The sequence below is a fragment of the Cyprinodon tularosa genome, unplaced genomic scaffold (assembly GCF_016077235.1).
Source record: "Cyprinodon tularosa strain WSP-4 unplaced genomic scaffold, ASM1607723v1 ctg259, whole genome shotgun sequence".
Taxonomy (NCBI): Eukaryota; Metazoa; Chordata; class Actinopteri; order Cyprinodontiformes; family Cyprinodontidae; genus Cyprinodon; species Cyprinodon tularosa.
The window spans coordinates 722,222-738,397 of NW_024038958.1; the positions used below are offsets into that span (position 1 = coordinate 722,222).

At 38.4% G+C, this 16,176-nt stretch overlaps 1 protein-coding gene across 1 annotated transcript in view; it reads right to left on the reverse strand.

Annotated features, from left to right (window-relative positions):
- Nucleotides 1-7,782: 7,782 nt before the first annotated feature.
- Nucleotides 7,783-16,176, reverse strand: part of qsox1 (quiescin Q6 sulfhydryl oxidase 1) — a 48,279-nt gene continuing 39,885 nt past the window's right edge. The window contains exons 12-14 of the mRNA XM_038288617.1: nt 9,619-9,780; nt 8,571-9,476; nt 7,783-8,380 (exon numbers count right to left, since the gene is read on the reverse strand). Coding sequence (XP_038144545.1) covers nt 8,674-9,476; nt 9,619-9,780 — 965 coding nt within the window. The 3' untranslated portion in view covers nt 7,783-8,380; nt 8,571-8,673. The remainder of the gene's footprint in view (nt 8,381-8,570; nt 9,477-9,618; nt 9,781-16,176) is intronic.

Here is a 16,176-nt window from a genome sequence, read left to right on the forward strand (position 1 = left end):
TAAAAACTCAAAAAGTGTCCAAATCAGATCAATGAATGTATAGGTAACACTTTGGATGCATCCTGCCACCAAAAAAGTCCTGATATTATTTAATGGCAGTAAGATTCAAGTAAAACTCTAAAATGATCAATGACAACCATCTGCCCCCCTTGCAGAAACTCTAGAAGCGCCCCTGTTTGGGGAGAGGAATAGAGAGGTTTCTCAGGAGTAGAAGTGAATTCACATCACATAGAAAGGACAATATTGGAAACGTGTTTGAGTTAAATTCACAAGACCCGCGGATCACCTGGATGAGCTCCTCCTTTCCCAGTGGCAGAGAGGATAAGGCGCATGAACGCAGTCTCTCCTGACACTATCTATTTCTCTGCGCGTCGCCTGACACTGCTCTCCCACAGAAGATGGTCCCTCCGGAGGGTGGCTAGTTCAAGCAGGATGAACTCAATCTTCGCTTCCAATTTGCTTCAAGCGAAAAGAAAAAGAAAAGAAAAGCGCCCATGTCAGAGGCGCCTGGCTTCCTGGGTGCCTCATCCAAATAATTTGCAGTCTGATGCCAGGATCCATGTGCGTTCGTTAACTTTTCAACTAGAAACATTTGCATGTTTTATCTTAATTTTATAAATGTTATTATATAAATTAATTTGACTGTAAATTCGATTCAGTTTTAGATTGGCCCTTTATTTAACGCAATTAAATGACCAACGGGTTTATTTTAATATTATCCTAAAATAGTAGCCTATATAAAAACAATCATGTAAAATTATAAGTAGACTAAAAAATAAGTAGGCTACATATAAATCCAAATTTTAACTCAAGCATAACATCTCTGCATTTGACCTTATCAAGTCAAACTTGTTATAAAGCATAATTTAATAATTTTTTTACGTTTAGATAACGTGCACTAAAGTAGAAAACTCTGATTTGCTTTTTAGTAAATCTGCAGAATGCACGTTTGCAGAAGCTTGATCTTTGCCCAAACTGCAATTTCAAACTTATTCCTTATATCACTCTATACATCGCATTGCTTTAGCTCTATAGCCTCTTTCATCTAAATGCATAGCGCTTCAGAAAAACATGTTATAAAAAGCAGACATCAACCTCTTTATAAAAAAGGCGCGTTAATCTTTCAAGTTTTTCTGCAGTTTTAACGCGTCTAAACATTCCAATCATCCGTCCATCTGCACCAAATCCACGTAAAACAAATTTATTTTCCATAAATCAGGGTTTCATTCGAAATCCTTGAACATCTTATGTATGGCCTACCATCACTTCAATTATTCTGATTGTTGAAATCAAGGCTGAGCTCAAAACAATGCAGATGGGGGGAAATGCTCTTATCAGCTAAACGCGATGCAATTACAATAATTGAGAGCGTAGAAGAAAAGATATTAGTACGCACATCTGCTTTAGTCTTTAAAATGACATACCAAAGAAATTTGACCATTATAGGATGATTTTTGTTTCTCTTAAAATAATCTACATCCAGATTTATTGTTCTGGTAGTACTATAATTGAAAAAAATTTAAAAACCTAAAAAAGAATGATAAGCAGTGAACATTTTATGAAGAACTTCAACCTTTTCTTTTTTTTAAACAGATATTTTTAAATAGTAGTATTAGTATTAATAATATAGAGATCAGAAAGGAACAGAGGCTATAACCTGAATAAAAACATGCTGCAGTGAGACTTTTTTGTTTGTAAAAATCCAGAGAAGGGGAAATAATTTGTTGAGCAAGCAGCTCATGGGCAATAACTCAAACAGGGGGCAAACTCCTTTGCCACCACCAGTGACCCAACCACCTCTAATTAGATCTAATATTTCAGGGGACGAGTTCATTGACAACTGCGATTCACAGATCCATCTTACTGGGGAGTCAGAAACACAGAGCACCCTGCAGGCTTTTTATGGAGCGCGTAATGCATGCGTACTGTGGGTGCCATCAGTCATAAAACAGCCCAGCAGGCCTTCTTTGCTATGATCTTAGAGAGAAACATTAAGGACTGAATTTATTATGCTCTGCAAGGATCTGTGCTTAAACAATTTGTTTGGTTTTGTTTTGCATGACATCATTCTGATAAAGGTCATGCTCAGACACTTTAAGACAAACATCCGGACACCAGCGTTTTATTTCCAAATAATCCTGACATCAGTTTGTGAACAAACAGCTGAAAAGTTTGGTTGTTAACGCGTTGTATGAACAACTTTTCCCTGATATAAAAAGCTGAATGGCCACATATTCAAACCTACCTAATCATGGGTGGTTCCAAGGATCCATGCAGGGTGTCTCCGCTCCCCATCTCTCCTCCTCCTTTTCTTCCCCTCCGTGCAAGCAGCTGCGACAGAAACTCCACACTTTTCCCCTGCTTCCAGCGACAAAAACCATCAAAGGTAGCGAAGGCATCGCATGTCCCCAAGCATTTGGTCCGAAAACAGGAGAGGAACAGAGAGAGAGAGGCAGGGAAAAAAAACGAGAGGGGGGAAAAAACCTTCGAGGACAGAGCACCGAGGAGAAAATTAAATTGCACTTGGGGGGCAAATTCTATTAGGGAATAGTTATTGTCTCCTGACAGCTCCTGTCCATTTGGGTAATTAGTAGGAGAGATTGGTAGAACAAACGGAATCTATTCCCCCGTCAGAAATGATATTTTCCAATTCCCTGATTGAACCTGACCCTGTTGTGTTGAAGCAAGGCGGTAATAGGCTTGTTTGATAGAAAAAAGGGGGGATGTCAAATATAGGATGGAAGAGGAACATCAACAACCAAAAGATAAATAATAATAATAATAATAATAATAATAATAATAATAATAATAATAATAATAATAATAATAATAATAGTTTATTTTGGTATTTGTTCTGCCAAATTAACCATTTGCAGGTATCTCTTAGTGGATTTTAAATAACATACACAAGCCAGTCCTGCGATGGTTTGGCACTAACTTTCTCACATCCCACATAGATAATGTTATATTTTCTGAATTTTTTTAAGTTCAGGATATAATGAAGAAAAAAAAATAGAACCATAATGATGTTGGTTTGTGTAGTTTTCTAAACACCTACTAATAGCAGATGTGGTCCTGGTGATATATTATCTAAATAAAGAAATTTGAACAAGTTTAAGAAAATTGACAACTGTCTATTTTTTCTGTGAGATTTCACAGCTTTTACTCCCTTTTTCATGTTTTCAGGCTTGTCACAAAGCCATCCTGTGTATGTGTGTTTAAAAAATGAAATATGCTAAACTAAGCGTTGTATAGTATTTACAGTACAGCCCCTATATCAAACATTAAGCATCATTATTAAGATGCAGTAGAACAATCCTTGGACAAACTGAAAGCTTGGCTGGTTCATTCCAAGGTGTGTCACCCTGAGCAGAAAGCCATAACCCCAATCCCCCAAATCATTAACTAATGTACTTTTAATATCCTTAAGACTTAGAATCTCTTTTTACCATGAAAACACCAGCTCAAAAATAATGCAAGAAAACGATACACAAACAGGTAAAACAAGTCAATTAAAATATAAAAAAAGGATTGTTTGAAGTATTTAAAAATGTCTTTTATGTTAATGCATTCTAATAATTAGATTAAATAGACCTGCCATCATTCTCAAACCTATTTGTCTGTGAATAATCTCACAATTTCAGCATTCTTTTTTCTTGTTGCAGACTTCTACAAGTGACACCCTGTTCAAATCAAACAAACATGCATTCATGAGAAAGTGGAAGTGAATCTTCATAGGAAACTGAATGACAGCAGCAGTTCTACAGTAGCTGAGTGAATTAAAGCACTGACTGAGTGATGGCTACTGGTTCTGTTCCAGCTTCATTACCCAAACACTTCCTGTAAGCTGTTTGCTCCTTCTGCCCATCAGGGACCTGTTTCCCAAAAGCATCTGAAGTGTTAAGGTGACCGAGGTCTTGCTGGGGAAATATTCTCAGTCTGTATCCTGGAGTCGAGTTTTTTAAATTATTTTTAGGTATTATAGTCAATATTTACTAACCTAGGGATAAACATGAAAGGTAAAGAATTCTTAGAGATTTTAAAATATTTTTTATAGATGTATATATCTCGTGTGAAAATAACAGAAGTTGAAAATGAAATAAGATTTTGTCGTAAAAAATATTTTTATCGAGTCAGTTTAGTTTAAGGGGGAAAAAAAGTATTTTACCTCTTTGATGTTAATAAATCACAGATGTTATTGGATTCATGTTGAGGGAAACAAGCTTTACTACTTACATGTAGCTTCACCTGTTCAGTTGCTTGTTAGCAAAAAAAGTAAATCAAAGAATCATATGACCTGAAAGCATTTAGGTTTCCAATCCAATTTGCTGAAGTGCAAAATGAGCGTCAGAATAAAAACCTTTTAGGTGCTTCTTGGTCTGATTTTTTCAGAAACTACTGATCTGGGATTTTCATTCATATTCTTTACTCAGGATTGTACAGAATTATACAGAATGAGTAAAGTTCTAGAATGAGTAACTAATCCTGAGCATGATAATCGGAATAGAAATATGTGGACATGCATCATGTCAAACCTCGAAACAAATGGGCTACTGATGAACATCACACGATTCTACTTCTTTCCGCTCCAAGCCTCCCACTTGCTCTCCAAAATCAGTACACAGCTAAATTGAAAAAAGACAGTGCAGTCTGATGAGTGTGAATTTCAGCTTTTTTTTTTGACATGACAATAAGTTATTTATACTTTACTGACCTCCACAGTTAACGGATCTTAATGAAATTAAGCTCATTTGGATGTAAGATTCAAATCATGAATGTGTTGATGAATCTGAAGCAAACTGATGCTATCATTTTACCATATATCAAAGACTCTCGGGCATATTTCCAACACATGGTTTAGTGTTTTTCATAAAATAAAATCAAGGCAGTTATAGAGGCAAAATGGGTCCAACCTTTCTGTACCCATGCAAGACATGGGTAGAAAGACATAGAAGATAACCTCCTAAAGTGCTTGTATAAGGGTAAATTATTTCTTGTAATTGCTGATCGAGGGTCTTGTGGAGATTCAGAAGAAGAGCTGTTTCTTTTTATCTTCCTATGAAAGTTTTCTCAGCGTATCAGAGGAGACTCACTACTACATTATATGTTCTACTTTCATCTATCCTGGATAGGAAATACCTTGAGAATCCTCAGAACGAGAGACAGATGTTAATCATTGTCTTGGCATGATGGACAGATAAATGGATGGATAAACAACAACAAAAAACACATCAGGATTGGAAACAGTCATGGCACTTTTCTCCAACCACAGGACTGAATCTGATGTTTCAACTGGTTGTTAAAAATACCTTCTCACCTCAATGAGAGCAGATGCTCTGAATAGATGGAGGGACTGAAGCAGTAAAAGTAGATGGATCTGACCTGCATTGACATCTACCTTTAAAAGGGTGCATATTTAAAACCTGAGAGAGGATCTGCTTGGTTTGGCTGTGATATACACCGTTATCATATATTAAAATCTTCATAATTTATTTACGCTAACTCCTTCCTTCTCTGTCTGTCCACAGGAGGAAGCTTTATTGTATTATTAAAGTCAAAAGGAGAGATGACAGAAAAATGCATCAACCCCCCCACATTTCAATATCAATACGGTAATAAACACTGAGGCAAAGAGCTCACAGGAGAAGAGTGACTATAAAACTCTACATTGTCTAATTTATGGAAGACATAAGGAGGGCAACAAGGTGAAGGCAGAAGTTTCATGACACAACAGAAAAGCTTTCAGCAATGCTCACATTTCAAAGGAAGTACTGATCAAGCTTTGGGAATCTGGGTTATTGATTAATTGTTTAACAAAAATGAAGTGAAATTGCAGAAGCAGTGTGTAAAAAAAATAGAATGATTATATGGATTAAGAAAATAACTTTTAGCTGCTTGCTTCTGATCAAATGCAACAATTTACTTTAAATGATTAAATGCAAGCGTCTCTTTAAAGCAAAAAAGCTTGTTCTTAAATGCAAAATACATTTTTCAGTTTCCCCTATTGGATGACTCAGCAGATTTATTCTAGAGAGGCTGCAATGTTTCAAGAAACTATAGTCACAGACTATCGGTTCTACCTCAGGTCCAAATGTTATCCAAATACTACTTAATTCCACAGAATATAATAATCTTACTGATAATTGTTTTGATAATCTGTAATTGAATTTTATATTTTATGCCTAATTAACTTACACTTTATGTTCTATTCTGAAATGAAAAATTCTCCATGCATGTATGTCCTGGTTTAGATTTTAAAGCCTCTGTCCTCAGGGTGAACTACTCACCTCAGTGTTGGCAATGCTGCAGATGGATATAACAATGCAGCCAACTTCCTCATTAGTCCGAACCATCACAACCTGCGGCTCACTTAGGCTCAAGGTACCTGATAAAAGGCTAATGTAGGGTAAGCAGCAGAAAACAACACCCTCTCCAATCCTATAACAAAAGCAGGTAACCTTTAAACAGATTAAAAGCTCAAATGTGTTGGAGGAAAGTAGCAAAGTCAAATGTCACGTATTGATTTCAGGAAAGAAAAAAACATGCAATTGGCAGGGGAATGCTGATTATAAGAACAGGCTTATAGTTTTCAAGTTGAATAAAAAAAAATCTATATATAATATGTTTTTAAAACTTTCTGGCCATCATATGTCACTAATTGAAGTGTCTTAGATTTTATCAACCATAAGCTTCATTGCCTCAATTTTCCCCCTGCTTTAATAAGAGGCTATTATTAATCAGCCCTGTGTGAAGTGGAAATGACAGCTTTAACTATTGCACCATAAAAAATCTGTCAAAAAGTGAGGGCTGAGCATGTGGTTTTGATAAAACAGACCTGAAGATGAGATTAGCCTGAGTATCAGACAGGTGAAGTGCACGAGTCAAGGGAATTCAAGGCTGTGTCAAAGAGCACAAAGCTCAAGATCAAGCATCACTCATCCTTCAGATGGTCTGTTTACAACCAGACCATGTCCTCCATGTGTCGATCCATTCTTTTATCCTGCAACACAAACACGCTGCTCCCCTTTCATCCCACTCCTCTGATCCCCTCCTTCCAGTCCTGTGGACGCCCTCAACAGCGGCCACTTCCAAGTGTACGTGTGAGGATGGGAGAGGGTCCATGAAAGCCGATTGCGTTTTAATAAAGTTTATTATGTGCAGGGAGCTAATCCTCAAGGGTAATCTCTCTTCTCTAGTCCTAAAGGAAAGCTGGATTACTCACTTGCTATAATCCCAATGAAATTGTTAGGATTTAGCATGCGCTCCACAGCAGATGGCAACAGGCTTTTTCCTTCAACTTTGAATGGTTAACCCCCCCATTTCTACATGTAACACCCCGATCCGCCTTGCCTCATGTTCTCATACTCTTGGTAAAAACAAAAACAAATCCTGCTCTTCATGAATGTGCACAGAAAAATAAGATTAATGATAAAAATTGACATGAAGAAACCACAGACAGTCCTAAGGTTTAATCCGTTTGTTTTAAAGCATTCCAATCCAGTGTTTTTATGGTGATTGTTGTCCATACAACCAGTTTCTTTTAATTTATTAATACATTTTTTTTAATATGCAGAACTATTATCCTGGATGTTAAAACCAACATCTATTGCTATAAATTCTAATATAGAGCAAGCATTGTCAAAATAGTTCAACTTAATAGTAGATGGAATTCATCAGAGTACAGGGATACTATATTTCTGTATTGAGATTGAATAACATGCATTGAATGCATTGCATTGCATTGAATAACGGTTATGATCATGGAAAAGAACGAAACCCAGATTTGTATCAAAAATAATTTTATTGATTTAGAGAGTGGCAAATGATTATTTCATGTTAACAATCAAGTTTTCTCTAAAACAGTTTCCAGTGTGAACCTTTATGATTTCTGTAGCATCTCAACAATCTGTTTAGCCATCATTAGGACTGGGCAATGTAACTTAATATATATAAAATATATATATAAATATCACTGAAATGCAGAGAAACATGATACTATGATCTACTCTCCTCTAGCTATTCAAATGCCAGTTTTAAATTGAGGGATGTATTAACGATTTTTAAAGTATTGTTACAAATTGTTGCAAGACCAAAAGGCATTAAATGACTTGGAAAGAACATTTTAGAAAAAAAAAAAGGGCCAAATTTTTTCTTCTTAACACCAAATGAAAGTAGGTTGGGGGGTTTTGTCCTTCACTGGGGGCAAAACCTTCAAAAGCAAATTAATATCACTTTATGATTTACAAGGATCCAAACTAGAATGGATGGAAGTATCATTTAATATGTGCACAAATTATACAAGTTAAATTGCTATCTGGAGCTACTTGAAAAACTGTCTTGATTTTCTAACTAAAGTAATTAACATTCGCTAACTCCTGACATTCAATTCAATTCAATTCAGTTTATTTATATAGCGCCAAATTCACAACACATGTCATCTCAAGGCACTTTACAGTTCAACCAGATCATACAGTCAAATTGATACAAAGTTTTCTATCTAAGGAAAACCAGTTGATTGCATTGACTCATTGACTCAAATACAATCCCCCCACATTCACATCGGCATTCACATTCACATCGGCATTCAAAGATAAAAATCATGTCCCCACATCTTTACCAATTCCCTTTTTACTGTGTGATAGTGAGATGTCAAAGAGAAATTCTGTGTGTAGTTTAAGGTAGAGCTATTTTAACTCTCCTTCTCCTAAAGCGGTTTCTAAAGAAAATGTACATGGCTACAAGACATGTGAAAGACACAGCATAAAGAATTACACATAAGCTTATGTCTACATTTGAGAAACCAATGCTAAGCACAGATATCCAATGTCCCCTCTGGAACAACTCAACCCCTTTTCCAATATACTGCCCTGCCAGTTCTCGCTTTTTCAGCCTCTTTCCCTGGTAGATTGAATTCAGGTCAAGATCTGTGTCAATTGGCTGCAGGCCAATCATGCCCAGTCCTGCATCCAGCTCCATGCCAAGACTGAGCTCTTGGCGGTGTTCCTGCTCCACCTTTGTTTGCAGGGTACGTTGCTTAACCCGGCTGGAAGCGGCCAATTGCAGAGCCTTGGCCTTGAAATGCTGGTTCACAAAAGAATCAAGATCTACAATGTCCTCTTGCTGCCGACGTTGCTTAAGCCTCATTCCAATGATGCGGGGTATCTTGTGAGCCTGCTGGTGACCAGGTACCTCTTCTAATTTTGCGTTGGTCCTGGGTGTCTGTTCAGATGCCTTGTCCTTTATGTCACTAGCTGCTAGTTTATCTTCCCCACCTTCATTGTCCTCTTCATATGCCTCTGTTTCATCCTGTGGTTCTTCTTCCTCTTCTTCTTCTTCTTCCTCCACCGGTGTTGTAATGGGATCCAAAGCCTCCCTAGCTATCCTTTCTATGTGTTTCTGAGCTAATGAATCTTCCAGCTTATGAGAATGTTTTTCTGTCTGTTTTTTCAAAATTTTATTTTCATCCTCAAGATAATCTGAAACAGAAAAAAAAGACAATTCTTCAAATAGCTTTCTCTTTCTCTGATAAAGTAACTTTTAAAAGATACATATATGGACAAAACCCAGATAAAACAGATTTAAACTTTTTTTTAAAGAAACCACTACATTATAAAGTACCTAGTAGGATGCGGCTGAAGGAGAAGTAGGACCCTAAGAAGGTAAGAACCTGATTTTCATTCCAGCCATGCTCCCCATTATCCTTCAGCATGTGGCAGGATGGACACACTTCTGGGGATGGCCATTGGATCTTTGGAAAGTATGGATCTTCACTTAAATCGCCTGGTAGGAGTGAAAACAAACAGAGCTCAAGTTAAATGATTATACACTGCTCAAAAAATAAAATAAAAGAAAGACTCAAATAACACATCCTAGATCTGAAAGAATGAAATATTCTCATTGAATTGTTCTGTTCTGTACAAAGTAGAATGGGCTGACAACAAAATCACATGAAAATCATCAATCGAAATCAAAATTATTAACCAATGGAGGCCTGGATTTGGAGTCACACACAAAATTAAACTGGAAAAACAAACTAGAGGTGGATCCAACTGTCATTAAAACAGGTCAAAATGAGGCTCAGTATTTTGTGTAGCCTCCATAGGCCTGTATGAGCTCCATACAACACCTGGGCATGTTCTTAATGAGGTGGCAGATGGTCTCCTGAGAGATCTCCTGCCAGACCTGGACTAAAGCATCTATCAACTCCTGCATAGTCTGTGGAGAAATGTGAGGTTGGTGGATGGATCGAGACATGACGTCCTAGATGTGCTGAAGCGGATTCAGGATTCAACGTGCATCAGTCCAAAGCATCAATGTCTTCATCTTTCAGGAAATGCTGACACACTCCAGCCGCATGATGTCTAGCATTGTCCTGCATTAGGCAGAACCCAGGGACAACCACACCAGCATATTGTTCCCATGGGGTCTGAGGATTTCATCTCGGTACCTAATGGCCGTCATGCTACCTCTGGCAAATTGTCCAATCGTGGTGTTCTCTGGTAAATGCCAATTGTCATACATGGTGTTGGGTTGCAACTCCCATCTATGGACATCAGGCCCTCATACAATCTTCATGGAGTCAGTTTCTAACGTTTTGTGCAGGAACCTGCACATTTGTTGCCTGCTGGAGGTAATTTTGCAAGGCTCTGGCAGTGCTCCTCCTGTTCCTCCTTTCACAAAGGTGGAGGTAGCAGTCATGCTGCTGGGTTGTTGCCCTCCTACAGCCTCTAAGTCTCCTGGTGTAATGTCCTATCTCCTGGCAGTGCCTCCAACCTCTGGACACTCTGCTGACAGACACTATGGGGAGCAGAGCATTTAGCCGCTCTGCTGCCCGTCTCTAGAATTCATTACCATCCTAACTCAGAAACATCGACTCAATCCCTCATTACAAATCACACAAATCACAATTTAAAACATCGGTTTAAAACTGCCTTTCTATCTGAGGCCCATTGATAATGCCATCGCCTCTGTCTATTTATTGATCTTTATTGTTGTTTCCTTTAATGCATTTTTGTGTATCTTTGTATGATGTCGAGAAAGGCAGCTTCAAATAAAATGTACTATTATTATTATCAATATTCCATTTGCACAACTGCGTGTGAAATTTCAGTGTCAACCAGTGTTGTTTTGTAAGTGGACAGTATGATTTTATAGAAGTTTGATTTGATTCGAATTATATTGTGTTGTGTATGCGTTCCCTTAATTTCTTTTGAGCAGTATATTAGTTACTCACAAGAGAAAAGATGTGCATAAGGTACACGGATCACAGGATCCACTCTGTACGCAAGTGGTGTTCATTATTGGAGCCATGGATGGATTGTCCATAATCAACACAATGTTCAAGCATAGGGATGTCAATCAGTGCACCTGGCATAAGGAAACCTTAAGCCAGTGGTTTATGATCAGCTGGATACACTGAAAGGAGGAAGACAGGCAAACTCTGCAGGCCCAAGCGAGTAGGGAAGAGAGGTAAGGAGTTGAGCTCAGGGATTTATTCAACTCCCACTTCTGGAAACTGGCAGTAAGTGGTTCTGTTAAGCTGAAGAAGGAGTCCTAACAAGCATGGTTGGCTTGTGGCAGCAAGCAGGCATCATGAAGCAAAGTGTTCTGATGCCAGGTTTCTATTTCTATTTAGGCAATAAACAATTATTTTTGACACCACTGGCATTCAATCCTTGGACTGTTGCATATGCATATACTGTTGCATGTCTTTTATTTTCTCCAAAAACACATTTTAGAATGTGGGGGAAGGCCAAATTACCAAATGATAATACACAGAGGAGACCATGGAAACTGAGTTGTCAAGAGGCAACACTGTCAACAACGGCACCACCAACGCCACATTCTGTTTTATTTCATCATCAAGCATTTCTTAGAATACTATGCTTGTTTAAGAATTGCAAGCAAATTTGATATAAAACACTCAAAAAAACACACATTTGTCTTTTAGTTAAGTTTAACAATTCTGAATTTACAGGAGAGACGATTTATCAAGCATTTTTATATAACGTCTTTTAATATGCATAACTTCAAGTTTTACTTGTTTCCAACAGAGGATGACAGATGTCATATTTTACAACAAATATCAAAAGTGTCCCAACAACTGTAGCAGATTAGAAAAAAGGGTCCAAACATTTTGTCTTTCCAGTCATCCGGTTACTCCATTGTCACCTTTTTTCCTCTCCTTGTTGACTGAAGAATTTAAGTGCATTGAGGACTGGATGCAATCTATGGTGAACCCATTTGATCTTATTCTAGTGCTCGTAAAATCTAAGTGCCCATATGCATATGTGAATGTATCCGTTTGAGTGTGTATATGTAAATCACCTGTCAGCTTTTGTCTGCATGTAATCTATGGATTGATAGTGTGTGTTTGTGTGCGGCTGTGTGAGTGTGTTCATATGACAGCGTCTAACAATGATCGATGGTCTTCTGGGGCTGTCCCAGTGGGAGGGATGGTGAGATAATAGATGTTACTAAAGTGGACAGCTTCTCCCCTCAGATGAACACACAGATTTGCTGTTTTCAGGCCGCGGACCTCTGTTCACTGAACCACCTGTCATGTTTCACTGCAGAAACCTGAAAGCAAACCCCAATCTCCAAATTGAAGAACAGACCAACAGAAACTCAGGCGGGTGCTGCCCTTCTGATAAATTGAAAACTTTCTCCATTAATGTCTTACTGTAGCAAATGCTGCCCACCTGCACCCTTAAATCCGTGCTTATCCTATATTCTATATTTCTACCCAGACCAGCAGGACAAATATGAAAGCATGCATGCAAAGATCAAGCTTCAAAAGACGAACCATCTACACAAATATTCACAAGGACACATGGAGACACAGACAATTAGGGCAGAATTCAGCAATAAATTACTTTTCACCAGCAGACCCTTGTGTTTATGTTTGTGTGTAGGAAAGGAGAATAAGCAGAGCAGCAGCAGGTCTGTCCCTTTACAGGACTGTCAATTTACATCCTCCAACACCCCAGATTAATCTCAGACATGTGCATGTGTGTACGTATTCTGCATACAGGGCTTTACATACAAGATACATCAATTTTATTGTACCTTAGACTGACAGTTGCTAGTATGCATGTATGTGTGAAGCTTTTTATCAGGTGTCTGTACATGTTTCATATGCCTCCATTCGTCCTCCTTTATTCTAATAAGTTTGGGGACATGCTGACCATGGGTGCCACATGGCCTGTTGAATAAATATGGGTTGTCAAACTAGCTTAATCAGCAACATACTGGTGAGCAGAAATCAGTGGTAAGGTATAGATGGCTGACAGAAAATGCAACCGACCTCCTTGACCAAAAAAATAAGCAGAAGAATCAGCTAAAAAGTCACATGGTAATCCTTAATATAATTTTGATGATTAACATAAGGGCAATGGACCAAAATCTGGCGGGGAACATAAAGTATTTCTCATGGGTCTTAACATTTCATTCACGTGATTTCTGAATTTATGTTGTGTTTAACTTTGGTTGTTGTAAAACAGATTGCAGGCAATTTGGTTAAAAAAACTATTTTGTAAGGCATTTGCAAAAACAATTAGACATTTACAGTAAAAAACAAACAAAAAATTAATACTAATGGATGCATAGTCACAAGTGATAGTGTGATAGTTGAATTAGGGAGTGTCTTGTTGTTCTTTAACTAGCTAGTCCTTTCAGAGGTACTTCCAGAAGTAGTGTGCAATCTACCAACTCCCAAAAGACTAAGTAAAAATACATCCCAAGTTGGAGATTAGCATTGCTCAAAACAAGGCAAATTGTGAGAAAACATGCTTGGACATAAAATACATACAATTGGAGCATTGTCTTTAGCAGTCTGCCAGTCTGGATGAATAAATAACTGAGCTAAACAGCCAAGCCCCACATTTGCCTGGCTTTCTACATGTGACACTGACTTGTAGATATGAGAGGATTCTGGATATAAGCAGCTGAAATGATTTTCCTCCAGAAAGCAGGTATGTAAACACAAAACCCAAGAGCCTTTTTTGGCTCTAGAGACCCCAGATACAGCAGAGCAAAACTGTTATTCTGTCTCCATAGGGCTGAAGCTAGAAGTCAAACAACATTGTTGAAATAAAACTGCTAAGGTAAAAATTGAAATATATCCAAGGGAACCTTTAGTTATAGTTTCTATTCCAGCAGACATCTTAATAAGGAATTTATTCAATATTACAGGGGCCATAACCAGGGCCCGGCTGCCCCCTGTCTAGAACCACCCATGAGTAGACTCAACCTTAGGGATAAGGGGATGAGGCTCATCTTTTGGAGGAAGCTTGAGGTAGAGCCATTGTTCTTCAGCACTGAAGGGAGTCAATTGGGTCATCCATGTGGTTAGTGTGTTTCTTGTATTCTTGCAATCCTTAAGTTTGGAGAAGAGCCCAGGTCAGAGGGAGAGTTTCGTTACCTCTACAAGTTACCTCTCACCAGTTACTACAACCTGATCCTCGATTACAGAAGGATGGCTTGATGGACTCTGAACTAATAATATTTTATGTTTTGATGATGGTATTTTCTAGATCTGTACATCCTGTTAATCAATTATAAATTCTTAGTAAGTTGTTAAAGGTATGCAGTGAGAATAAACTAAAAGAGTTTCTGTGGTAGGCCATGGCATGTTTATTATTCCTTTTTCAAAAATAAAAACTAAAAAAGGAATCAATTTTTTAGCTGACACAACAGGACTTCATGTTACTGGAAAGGGGACACATAGACATATAGCTTATCTGGCCAACCGTTTTAATATAACTGTGCAGAGATCTGTGAATCATTTTGCAAACCAAATTTTAAGCCTATCAATTGCTGCATCTTTGCTGTTTTATCTACAGGAAAATCATTGCCAAATGTATTCATTTAGTAATGTACATATACCATATTTTTGTACATCTTTACTCCAAATTTCTGGTAAGAAAGAATGCAACTTCTCTTTTTACATTTTATTATCTCATTCTGATGTCAGGGAGAAAATAAAAATAGGGGAAAAAGCCAAAAATGCAATCTGCATATGTTTTTTGGGCCTTTATTTAAAAGGATTAGAGTTTTAACAAACATATCAATTTGACCAAACTAGTGTTAAAAATGAAGCGTTTGAAAAAAGAAAAGTCCTATAAAGGGAGTAACAAATGATCCATACTGGCCAGTGTACACAGCTGGACCTGCTGCTGCAGCACTGGTCTGTCTGCAGAAATGCGGCTCAGTCTCAGCTGTTGACACGCCGCAACAGGACTGAGCTGCCACCAGTCCTAATTCAGCTGCTGCAAAGAGGCCGAGGGCCCTGGGGCCTCTTTGTTGCCACCTAAATTAATTGTCCGGCTGCTTTACAAATAGCTGATATTTCATGCATGGCTGCCTCTAAAAGGAGGGGCGGGGAGGCCTGCTAAAGAGCCCTCACTTCAGGAACAACAGGAGAGGAGGGGTTGTATGCATAGAGAGATGGAGCGTGATTTTCCTCAGGGAAGTCGCCGCCACTCACTGAAACAAACACAACCAATTGTGTAACTCATGCAGCCTCTTTGCTGTGGCCCTCACGCCTTATCATGCAGAGAGGGTGTTCATGTGGCTTTGTGGGGGGCAGGGTGGGGTACAGAAGGGGAAGCGTGTGTGGCGTGTGTCAGGGTGGTTGCCACCTGCTGTCATACAATAACTTGGACATTATAAGTGTGATTGTGTGTGTGGGCAAAGCCATCTCCTATGGGAGAAATCCAGCTAGGATGCTGCTCTATTGCTTGTTGAAGCGGACGCTATGAGTCCCAGGGGATGGTGAGTTGAAAGAGAGAGGAACCACAGCCAAAGGAAGAGGAGAAAGATGGATGATAGAAGGGGGGCAGGCGGCAAAGTGTTTAAGTGTCAGAGGAGCAGACGCATGCAGGGATGGTGTCCTTTTGAGCACGGCTCCCCAGGACACAAACTATCCCAGAGAGAGGGGAGGGGGCGTGGAACAACACACAAACAAAAGATAGTGATTTAACGAAGTAGGCTGTTAATGACAGAGCTGTTCTTAATGAAATCATACAAGCACAGAGAAAGAGGAAGGGATACTTATCAAAGTCCATTTTAACATGATGAAGAATAATTTGTTAAAAGACCACTAACAGTAAATATAAGAAGTGCATAGACAGATATGAAAGATAGATGAATGGAAATTCACAGGGAAATGAATTG